Source organism: Anabrus simplex, chromosome 3, assembly GCF_040414725.1.
Source record: "Anabrus simplex isolate iqAnaSimp1 chromosome 3, ASM4041472v1, whole genome shotgun sequence".
Classification (NCBI taxonomy): domain Eukaryota; kingdom Metazoa; phylum Arthropoda; class Insecta; order Orthoptera; family Tettigoniidae; genus Anabrus; species Anabrus simplex.
The window spans coordinates 511,972,666-511,985,346 of NC_090267.1; the positions used below are offsets into that span (position 1 = coordinate 511,972,666).

General features: G+C 39.8%; 1 protein-coding gene across 1 annotated transcript in view; it reads right to left on the reverse strand.

The window, feature by feature from the left end:
- The window catches only part of Msh6 (DNA mismatch repair protein Msh6), a 196,423-nt gene that overhangs the window by 170,031 nt on the left and 13,711 nt on the right, over nt 1–12,681 (reverse strand). The window contains exon 3 of the mRNA XM_067143707.2: nt 3,009–3,223. Coding sequence (XP_066999808.2) covers nt 3,009–3,223 — 215 coding nt within the window. The remainder of the gene's footprint in view (nt 1–3,008; nt 3,224–12,681) is intronic.

A 12,681-nucleotide genomic window follows, 5' to 3' on the forward strand; every position in this document is an offset into this window, starting at 1 on the left:
GAAGGGCAAAACCATACACCAAGGCGAAGTCGATCATGACGCTCCACAACACACATGTAAGAACAAAACTAGAGTATGCGAGTGGAGTCCGAGGTATGAAAAATACAGGGTGAGCCGAAAGTCCGTTATCATTTGACGAGGCAATACTTCACGGAATATTGAGAATGGAGAAAGGTAATAACCGACACACATGATTGGCATGACATGGGGTTTTACTGACACGAAGATAGAGTACACAACATGACCAACAGATGGCGCTTCATAAGATACACAAGCAATAATTATCGTAACAATCGAGATTTAGCAAAGACGATGTTCTTTATAACACGTTCTCACCATGTCGGCCGTCATTTATCAACAATACTTGTAGTCAAGGGACAACGTTGTGAACAGCACTGTACAGTATATCCGTAGGTATGGTGAGAAATTGCCGTTGTCTTTTAGCATCTCTAATGAAGTTGGGCGATTGTGGCGAACTTGCAACTTCAGGTAACCCGACAACCAATAATCACACAGATTGAGGTCAGGTGACTGGGAAGGCCAAGCATGACATGCCACCACTGCAGGTGCATCTGACACCCTCTCTCACGACAGCTCCTTTTATGCTGTGCACGGGTCTCATGCGGCATCACTGACGTCCAGTGCCATCTGTTGGCCTGTTTGTGTACTTTATTTTGGTGTCAATAAAACCCCATGTCCTCTCAATCATGTGTGTCAACCTCTCTACCTCCAATATTCTGTGAAATATTGCCTTGTCAAATGTTAACAGACTTTTTGGTCAACCTGTATATCAGGTTAACTGAAATGGTCCAGAGGTGTTCCGTAAAATGTTTTCACTATAAAATGAACGGTATTTATCCTGTTATGGTGTCATAAAATCAGCTGTTACAGAATATGAAAATAATTAGCCTGGAAGACCACAGAAAAATTAGTGATCCTAAATTCCTCCACAAAATTGTTACCTGTACCGTAGACAAACCCCGACTTTTAATCCAGGATAAATATTTGCGTACTTCACATAAATTCAAGGTTAAATATTCTACATTCAAGCTTGAGAAAGCACACTCTACCTTAAACATTGTGTAGCAACTATATACAGATGCCCTAAAGAGCAAACACTAGACCTCACTTTGCCTCAAACATTTCTTCAATATCACCACACGGACAAAAGACTAACATAACTTACAGAAGATGCTCTTTATAACTATGTTACTTTAATTTAGTTTAGTTTCATAATTGTTAATATTTAAATACTAAAATTAGAACTCTTCCAATATATGTACGAAGGCAAGTCAGTAAGTAACTGCAATTTTGCTCTAATTGACTTTAGGTTCCGCTCTATGTCGTTGTGTGCTCTCCAGTTGCTACATCGCACCGTTATCTATGTCTGTGGTAAGTTTCAGCGTTATCAGTTCAGTACAGCTTGCGCTGTTGCGACGTAAAGATGGACGTGCCACTCTCAGTTTGCACCAAGGAAAAATCAGTGTTTCGTAGTCTGTTTTTTGTGGTCTGAGGGTGTACCAGGAGCGGAAATTCATAGAATACTTTCAGCACAATACGGGGACAATTTTTTTTGCCATAGCAAAGCGTTTACCAGTGGACTGAACAGTTCAAAAGAGGTCACACGAGCGTGAAGGATGAGGAAAGATCCAGGCACCCATCTGCAGCCGTAACTGATGCCAGGTGTATGATATGATCCTGAATAACAGACGAGTGAATGTTCTATGAATTTCTGCTCCTGGTACACACTCATATCACAAAAAACGGATTATGGAATGCTGTTCTTGCTTGGTGCAATATTTACGTCGTAACAGCGCAAGCTGTACTGATCTGATAACTTTGAAACCTACCACAGACATACACAACGGTGCCATCTAGCAGCTGGTCAGCACACAACACCATAGAACCAACCTAAAGACAATTACAGCAAAATTACAGATGTTTATTGACTTGGCCTCATATATTATACTCCACACTGCTTTACTTCTAAATTGACATTTTGGCCAATTTTGGCTCTGCCTGGTGGTTACGCACTGAAACATAAGACATCCAACCAATCCCAAGCTGCCATTCATATCGACTTATATCAGCAGAGCGCGATCTTGAAACCTAGTTGCCAACTCTAATATTTACTTTCACCACATGGTTAACGTATCTCGCTCAGCCTGCATGGTATTCAGTATGGTTCACCATCTTTTGCATTTTTCTTCAGTAATTAGCGTTTTTCATATTAGTCTTTATCTCTCTAGTATAGCGTAGTTTATAGTTTAGTATAGCATAATTTAGTACAATACTGGTTTAACTGTTCAGAGCTGTAGTTTTATTTACGTCCGTGTATTGGTTAGTGTACTTAGTTCGTGCATATTTAGAATGTCAGTGTAGTTTGGGAAAGACAAGTGGCAAGAAAGTGACTCTGAGATCAGTGAAGTGCTCCTCCTTCCTGTGCCAGCCATTAGCGATGAGTGACGTGTTATTTCCTCATTCTCTTTTATTCTTAATGATATATTCTCTTTATTGTCGGATGTTGTTAGTAAGTGTAGTTTTTGTGAATTTGTTTCCAATCTCGATTCATGAGCTTTTTCTGAGTGCGGCATTACATTTTACGACGGCTGTTTACCGTGGATGTATTGCATCAGCTGTTCTCGCGGTGGTAGCATGCTGGTAACAGAGGTAAGATGATGCTCATTTGTTTTGCAAAACACCAATTTAGAAGTAAAGCCATGCGGAGTATAGAAATAGTTTTAGGTTAGATTATAATTAAAATGATGTTACAAGTAATTAGCGTAGGTTTACTCTAATTGGGGTGATTTCATCCTGTTGTAAACCAGAGAAGACAAACAAACAAACTGTTCTCGCATAGACTGAGTGGATCTCGAACCAGCCTTCAGATCCAAGTAACAATCCCTCATCCGACTGGGAATCAAGCCGAGGGCCTCACTAATCTTGAGCTGACTATACAAGATTGAATGTATTTTGTAAATTGATCAAATAAGTATTCCCAAACCTACCTGAAGCATCTGACTCCCCGTCATCTTCCTCCTCCTCTTCCTCTTCCCTGTCATCATCAGAAATATCATCCTTTGAGAAATCGAAGAGAAGTTTCTTTCGTTCTTCAACAGTTAATTTTACAGCATTATCAGCTTCTGTAGTTGCATGCTTCCATTTTTCAACTTCTTTATTTGGCACCGGCTTGTCCATAGAACTATTGTACGGTTCCACTAACCTAAACAAAGCGGCACACATTAAAACTACGCTACCAACTGAGTGCGACGCCAATTATAGGTGACTTAAACACGATATAGTTTATGAGCACTTTATGAAAAGAAATTGAAATAATATACAGGAACAAAATAAAAAAGTGAAAGTTACAAAAAAACATGTTTTAAAATATACTGTAGACAATAGAATAAATTATTTCCACAAGGAAACTAACTAGCTTACTAACTAATTAAAGAGTATATAGCAGTTGAGGCTTTGACAGACGGCATTATAAATCTGTCAGTATTTTCTGGGCTTGCAGATCATGGTCCAGGAGCATGTGATGGTCCCAACGTTTCACCGAAGACTACGTTCGGCATTATCAAGGTTGAAAGTGATAAATATCATTATGGATCCGTATTAATGATACTGCTCCCATGTAAATATGTTATTATAAACCTTTTTAATTCCATATTATTAATGAACATTGTTTTTCTCATTGAAATTTAGCAATATTTTCCTAACATATCTGATAGTGTAATGTCAATATTTCATATGGACCACTGCTGCTGGAAACTGTTAAATACCCTATGGTCTTACGTATTGGTGCCAGTCACTTATCTTTTCCTTAGACTGCCCCCATGTAAATATGTTAAGTTAACCTTTGTAAGACATACCCTAACATTTTGACGCTGTTATCCTTCACAACCGGTAATTTACAGCCAACGGCTGATATGTTGGTATCCATATTACCTATAACTGAATATTGTTTTTCTCAATGACTATCCCTACTGTAATATGTCAATATTATTTCTTAGTACAGTAGAGTCTCGCTCAACCGACCTTCGCTTATCCGACATTCCGAGTTATCCGACAATGGTAGACTTAATTTTGAACTTTTGGTGGAGACTAAAGGACCTGCCAATATCTGGCTCCATTCTGCAAGAAAAGGCGATGCATTTCCAGAAGGAGTTTAATGAAGGGGACCCTAAATTTACTGCCAGTGCTGGGTGGTTTCATCGGTGGAAAAAACGGTACGGCATTAGGCAGCTTAATATCTGTGGAGAAAAACTGTCAGCTAAATCCGATGAGGTTGTGAAATTTAAAAAGGAATGTCACGCAATAATACTTGCTGAAGGATTAACCGGTTATCAGATTTGTAATTGTGATGAGACTGAGCTGAATTTCAAGATGCTGCCATCAAAAACTCTCGCAGCCCAAGCCGAGACGTCTGCACCTGGCTACAAGCGTAGTAAGGAAAGATTTACTGTTCTTGCCTGTAGTAATGTTACTGGGTACTTAAAAGGAAAATTGCTTATGATTGGTAAAGCAAAGAAGCCTAGGGCATTTAAAAATATTTCTGTTAATGCTCTTCCAGTCCATTACACGAATCAGAAGGCTGCCTGGATGTCTGCTGACATCTTGAAAGACTTTTGTTACACAGTTTGTTCCAGATGTAGAAACATTTGTAGCTCCAAACACTCTCCCTAGAAAACCTCTTCTTCAACTAGACAACGCTCCATCACACCCAAATGAACAGCAACTTAGAAGTGGTGACATCAAATTCATGTTCCTTCCTCCTAACGTGATGTCATTATGACAGCCAGTGGACCAAGGTGTGCTGGAAACACTGAAGAGGAAATATCGGCGGAAACTCCTTTCATCCTTGATTGTTGGCAAGTTTCTTTTCGTAAGATACTTGGAATGTTTTCGTTCAATACTGCATGTACTGTACAATTGAACTGATAATTCACTAAATAGAGTGCTGTAAAACATGTTATTGTTTTAGTAATACAGTACGGCCTTCCTGTTTGTTTTAGTTAATTTTCAAAGTAATTCTGTATTATCCGACATTTTTGCTGATCCGACATACTCCAGGTCCCGTTTAGGTCGGATAATCGAGACTCTACTGTAATTAAAATTTAAATACAAATCAGGTACCTGATTATGCCTTGAGGTAGTACTGTGACTGATGATGCCTTCAATGAAAGGCGAAACATGTCTCATATGGAAATAAAGATAAATTCCTAACTGTTTAAAATTTTAATGTACTAAATAGATGATATTATAAACTAATTAGCACCTATATTATCAAGGTTTCCAACTGACTCTGATGGCTGCGAAACTCACAGTGGAATGGAGTGGTGTCATTCCACCTCACTGTATAGTGCAGGCTGAGGTCCACCATGCTGGAGGGGCAGTCCTTCGGCCAACGGTTCAAGCATTAAGGAGCCTGATGTAGGTCGACCTGCCTTGGCGGAGACTGTTACTGATCACCTGTTAAGCACCCCAACAGCTCCAACAAAGCCTGGTTTCCTGTCCTGAAAGCTTTAAATCCTGGAGGGCAGGACGGCCACGCCAGACCAGAAATGGCAACAGTTGCCATCATAGTCTTTTAGAAGTATACTCAGATATCGCATGGCTATCATTATTCATTATCATTGTACAGTTCCAGTTTCCCTAGGTACTGTTAATGAGCCTCTTCCAATTCTTCCTTTCCACATACCACTTGTCATGGAGAACATCATCCACTGTCCATCCTCTGGTAACTAGATCAACCTTGATCCATCAGGATTTAGGTCTTCCTGAAGGTCTATTCCCCTCCACCTGTCTTCCCAAATTTATTCTTGCTGTTCTTGTAGGCTCTATCCTCATTACATGCCCGTACCACCGTAGTGTGGATGCGATGATTCTGTCTAATAGGGATGCCTTTATTCCTGCTTCTTTCCTCACCTCCCCATTTCTTAACTTGTCCGTCTTGGTCTTCTGGATGGTTGATCTAAGAAATTTAATCTCTGATGCTTACAGTCTTGATGAATGGTGCACGCTTCAATATGATAGGTCAATATTGGTATGAATGAAATAGATGTTAAACATCATCAGTTTGGCCAGTTTTGAAATCATGTCATCCCATAAGTGTTCTTCCTTGTTGGTAGAATTCTGATCCCTTCTGCACTCCGTTTGTAATTGCCTTTCTGTCCAAATTATCACTGGAGATTACAATTCCAAGGTAAGGGAAACTATCCACACACTCTAGCTGGTGGTCTCCTAGTTATACAATTGCTGGATGCCCATCTCTGCTGACTCCCATCACCACTGTCTTGGTCTCGCTGATGTTGAGGTTATATTCCTGGAAATGGGATTTCCACACATTGAGTCTGGTCCATACTTCCTCTTCTGTTTCACCCCAAATCATGATATCATCAACAAAGGCCACTACATTCAGTTCACCTAACTTTTCCTCGACGTTCTTCATTATATTGTTCATAACAGTGATGAACAATAGTGGGGACAGTGCACTTCCTTGCTGAACGCCTCTCTTGGTCTCAAACTATGATGATCGACCTTCCCCAATTTGTACACAAATTTGTACAACATCTGAATTTTCTTTACCAGTACTTCAAGCACATTTCTTTTCCTCAGGCACTCCTACATCTAATCTCTTATAACACTATCATTAGGCTTTTCTATATCCATGAGTACAATGACCAGGTTCTTGCCTTTCTCCCAATAGGTACTTTTCCATCAGCATATGGGTACTAAAAATGAGCTGTTACTTCTGAATCCATATTGCTCCTACTCTAATTGTGGTTCAGTGATGGTTCTCAATCTCCTTTATATGATCTCTAGAAGTTTTAGCCCATGAGACAGCAGGGTTATTCCTCTACAACAATAATGTACAACGGGTGATTGTTTGGTCCGCCCTGTCAATATATTATTAATATTTGAATAATTTGTACGCACATGTTTCAGGAGCCTTAACTCCCTTCGTCAGCGTATTTACGTCAAAATCTACCTTTCCCAATTCTCAAGATACAACATTTTATCATATTAACATTAAGCATTGTCCTGTATAACCTCAACTCTAGAACACTATATGTACACTTTGGGTATTTGTATAATAATGCCTGTTGTAACCCAACATGTAAGACATGGAACATATTTTAAAACATTCTTGAATTATCCACTCATTCCTCCTATCCTTTACACTCATACAATGTGTATCATCACCCTGGATGGATCCATTAGCTGAGTCAGCCACTGATAAAATGTTACTTGTCACTGCTTGTATTGTTGCTGCCATTATGAAGTTACCATCTTATCATCCAATTTGATATCCTTTGAAGTTAATACTCTTATAGGTTACATTGATGTGTTCATCGTTGTATACATATTAAAAATTTTAGCCATGCAAGTGCCGTCAGGGCAGATGACGTTTGCTCGATTGTTGCAGGACCGGACTTTTTGAATCAGAGCGGAACAAACCTCCAGTTATGTTTCTGCAAATGCTCCTTTAGTACTATAAAAAGAATAAAGAAAGGAAAGCTATTTTATCTAGTTAAAACATATATTCAAATACTTTATGATATAAAAATATTAGGACTTACATAAAATGATAAAGCGGAGGAAATCTATCCGCTTGCCGGCCAGCCACTAACAGAAAGTATATTACCCATAAAACCTGGCCACTTAAGCGGAAGGGAGGGGGAGAGGTGGGGAGTGGGCCTGACAGTTATAATTGATGCTATCTATTATCCCTTTTCTTTCTCTTCACATATTGGTTAGTTAATTTCAATGGATTTTCTTCCTTAATGTGTTCATTTAAATTGTTGTCAATATTTTGTTTCTGATCGATGTAAATTTCTAATTTCTCCAGGACGTCCATATATTTCCCTTTGTTTGCTGAATGTATTAATTTCATGTCTTGTTCGATGTTGGTGAATGAATGATTATTTTCATGCATGTGTTCGCACATAGCTGAATATTTTCTGTACTTTTTGGCATTTATATGTTCTTTCTATCTAATGGCTATATTTCTTCCTGATTGTCCGATGTATTATTAGTTACAGTTTTGACATGTCAGTCTCTATTGCTGGTGGGTTTCTGTCTGCTGAATTTCTTAAACAGGGGAATTATAATGCCCTTGCTCCAATCTGCAGGTATTCTGTTGTCTGTCCATACGGCATTTAGTACTCTGTGCAGCCATTGTAAACCCTGGATGCCTGCTGCCTTGATCATGTCCGCATTCACTTCATCTGCACCTGAAGATTTTCATTTGCGCATAGATTTTAAGGCTGTCTTAGTTTCCGATCAGGTGATGAGAGGTTCCTCATTGTAGGCTTGGATTTCCAGTTCTGTATTTTGTTCTTGAACTGGTTTATTCAGTAGGAGGTCGAAATGGTTCTTCAGGACTTCTCTCATGTCACTTTCTGTCCTAACCAGATTCCCATTTTCATCTTCAAGTGCCTTTATTGTAATCATTGGTTTCCTTTTACCTCTGATAATGCTATACAGTAGTTTCTTATTGTTTCTGCTGTCCTCCTCCAGTTTCTGAGTGAATATCTTCCATGTCTTGGTCTTTTCTTCTGCAACTGTTTTTTTAATATCCAGTTTCTTGTTTCGGTATAATTGTTTGAGTTTTCTGATCTTTGCCTCATCTCTAGTAAGATCCGGTTTATTTTTCTCCCGATCCCTTTCTTTCCGCAAGAGATTCTTTTCCCTGACTGCTGCTCTCACTCTTTCATTCCATCAAGGTGTTTCCTTCTCTCTTGTTTTCATACTTTTCTTTTCACAAACTTCAGTTGTTTCCTGAACCAATGTGTCCCTTAGTCTGGTCCATTCTGCCTCTCCATTTTTCCTTTCATCTCTAGGTAACGGTTCTGATACTCAATTCTCTTCTTTTACTGGAGTTCCCATACTTTATTTTTGGCATTTTCCTGTTCTGTACTTTTGGCGCACAGAAGTTTCTCAGGTCCGCTACTAATAGACGGTGGTCACTGTCAAGACTCTCGCTGGGTATTACTTTGACGTCAGTTACCATTCTACTCCTTTCTTCATCTGAGATGACATAATCAATTAGTCTTTTGTAGTACATCCCAACTATATCGTGGCTCTGTCTCTTCTTGAACCAACTGTTTTTCACCACCAACCCATTCACCTTCTATATTTCTTCCACCATATCCATGAGGTCCCATTACGTTCTCATACCCTGTTCTATCTGTCCCAATCTGGGCATTCAGATCTCCTATAATAATTATTACTCTCTCTTTACTAATAACTTTTTCTAAATCATCAAGAAACTTGTTCTTATCCTCTTGACAACATCCACTTTGAGGTGCATACACCTGTACCAAAGTTAGTTTTTCTTTCCCTAAATGCACAGTCACCTTTATTATTCTCTTATTAACATACTGAATGTCAGCGACTCCTAAATCTTTACTCATGATGAAACCAACACAATTCCCCATCTCTTTGTCATTTCCATGCCAATACACTGCATACTGTTTCCTTAATTTCTTTATTCCGTTCCCTCTTCATTTGGTTTCACTCAGCCCCAATATCATTAACTTCCTCCTTTCCATGAGGTCCACTAGCTCTTCACCTTTACCTGTGAGACTGAGTAAGCTGATGGTCCCAATTCATGTTGGTCTCCTCCACGATTTTTGCATTTTTGCAAGACCCTGTCTATCATCATGCCATAAACAATCATCCCTGACATGAGTCTGCTGATGCTGGCGTCTTAATTTAGTTGATGGATGCGTTCCGAGGCTCTTATGTGTTTTGAAAGCAACTACAAATAAGCTCTTTTACTGGCTTACTAGGCCTAACGTAATTGAGGATTTTCTTTTGGGGTTTACTCCCTTAGCCTTTGAGGATCCCTCCTCATCCCACAAGGCAGTGGGTTCCACCTGTACTACCCCCGGAGGAATGGGTTGCCTCTTCCTCCACCTCCACACACCGAATCATATTCTCAGCCTTTGCTGCCGTTGACGTCTTCACTCGTTACTCTGAGGTGGGACCCTTTACCAGATGATACACACCGGTCAGTGTGCTCTGGGACTCACATAGGCAGGAGCACCACTAAGAGGGTCCCTACCTATTACCTGTATTGCATGGCTATAAGATATTTACAGTTCTTTACAATAAGAGACAATACATTAAATTCCCTAAATATTGATGTTTCTATGCCTTTCACTCCACACTTTACTGAAGTGAAGTGAGAGGGATATATTCTTAATGATCCTGTAGTTTCATATCTATAAATTTCACTAAAATGGGAGAAGTTAACAGCAGAATGAGTAACTTTTCTGTCTAGCTTATACATAAAGACTGATGATGAAAATGCATTTTACTTATGGAATAGCAGAATATTTGACTCTGAAAAACTTTATGTTACAGTTTGAGGAAGGGGAATCCATTACATATTCTTAGCATATTCAGCAGAGTCTGTGTCCGGATCCACGGCGTGCTGGCCTTTGATCCAGAGGGTCCCGGGTTCAATTCCCAGCCTGGTCAGGGATTTTAACCTTCATTGGTTAATTCCAATGGCTCAGGGGCTGGGTGTATGTGCCGTCCCCATCATCCCTGCAACTCACACACCACACCTAACACCATCGTCCACCACAATAACATGCAGTTACCTCCACATGGCAGATGCCGTCCACCCTCATTGGAGGGTCTGCCTTACAATGGCTGCATTCGGCTAGAAATAACCACACGAAATTATTCTTACACTGACCTGAGAATTCAAACTTTCCGACCACTGCATGAAGTTCATGTAGTGATCTTTTATATTTCGGGCATGCTGAATCTGGAACTGAAGTCAGTATTCCCCTATCACATAAGGTTTTCTGTGCAAATTCAAAATGAAAATTTGATAAATATGCAGCACGCACACATGCAAGATTACTATTATCACATGTAAAGATCGCTTCTTATTATTTTCACCCATCTGAACACTCCTATCATACACTGGTAAACTCATGAACATAATATAAAGACTTGTAGTGTATTGTGTTAACAGATCTGTAGAAAAACAGCCATATAGACCAAAATTTACACACGCATTAAGCCTCATAACGTACCGAGAATGGTAAGTCTACGGTTTCAATTTTATAATATCCTACCTTAGTATAAGAAACGTCTTCGCCTTGCTTTTCGTGTGTGAGAAGTAGTTGGACCTTCTCTCTTTAGTAACCAGCAGTAATCTGCCACCATGGTTTTGTTCCATTTACCTTGATATCTGCGCTCCATTTCCTGTAGATCCTGACGGAATCTCTCTCTCCTTGCTCTTCGCTCAGCATTCCTAAATTCTCAGGGAAATAGTCCAGATGTGAATGTAACATGTGCACTTTCAAGCTCATTTTGCAGCCAAATCTTGAAAAGAAACAAGCAATCTATCCAACATGTGTTTGTAGTCTGAATCCTTTGTGTTTCCAATAAAGTTTTTGACCACATTCTGAAATGCTGTCCAAGCCGATCGCTCTGCAGCGCACATAACATCTTCAAAATTAGCATCACAAAGAAGTTTTCTGATATCTGGACCTGTGAAAATACCCTCCTTGATTTAAAAATACTGATGCTTGGGAATTGATGACACAGGTACTGAAAGCATTCACCTTCATTGTTTAGGGCCTTAACAAATTGCTTCATAAGCCCTAGTTTGATATGAAGTGGAGGTAACAGTTTTTTGCTCTTGTGAACTAGAGTTTCTTGTTTTATATTTTTTGACCCTACAATCCATTGTCTGCGTGGCCATTCTTCTCGAGTCCAGTGATGTAACCTTGCTCGATTGTACCACTCACACAGAAAGCAGGGGTGCTTTGTGTAACCTCCTTGTAAACCTAACAGAATACTTATCACTGTGAAATCACCACACACTTGCCACTTGTGTTCCTGGTACTTCAGTTTACACAACAACATTTCAAGATTTCCATAGTTTCTCGCATAATAACTGAATGAGCAATGGGAATGGATGCAAGTTTGTATTCATTGTGAAGAAGGGCGCACTTCAAACTACGCTTGGAGGCGTTGATGAAAAGTCTCCAGTCAATAGGGTCATACTGTAGTGTTCCTAGTTTTAAGATAACCTCCGGAATGTTGCTGCAGTAAACCAAGGCTTCCTCTTCAGAAAAGAAGGGTGTGAATTCTTGTTCGAGATGTCTGTACCAATAGTACTTCGTCCCTGGTGCAAACATGTTCCTTTCACGAAGTCTAGATCCGAGTAACTCAGATGATTCTTTTGTAAGGCCAAAATCTCCAACAAAGTCATTTAATGCACTTTGCTCAAACAGTCTTGGTTCTTTTTTCAACACATTCAGGGGAGAAATCACAGCCGGAGTTAGTGCTCGCCATTTCTGCGTCAGATTCAGATGTTCTGGACGCTGAGGTAGTGGTGTATCAGGGCCATGAGGAACGGGTAAGATTGCAGATTGAATATTGCTTGGATACACAATGTTACCTTTGTTGCTGCTGTTAAATCTCTTCACATTCACAGAATAGAAGTAGCAGTGAGTACTGTTGTCTGGGGGTTCTCGCCACACCATTGGAATACTGAATGGCAACGCAGTTCGCCGACCGACCATTGCCGTAACTGCTCTATACAGGTTCTATATGATTTTTCACGAGAGTTTAATCCTGATGTAAACAAATAGGCGGAGCATCTTGGCTTTGCACGTGGACATAGACGTAGTTGATTGGAGA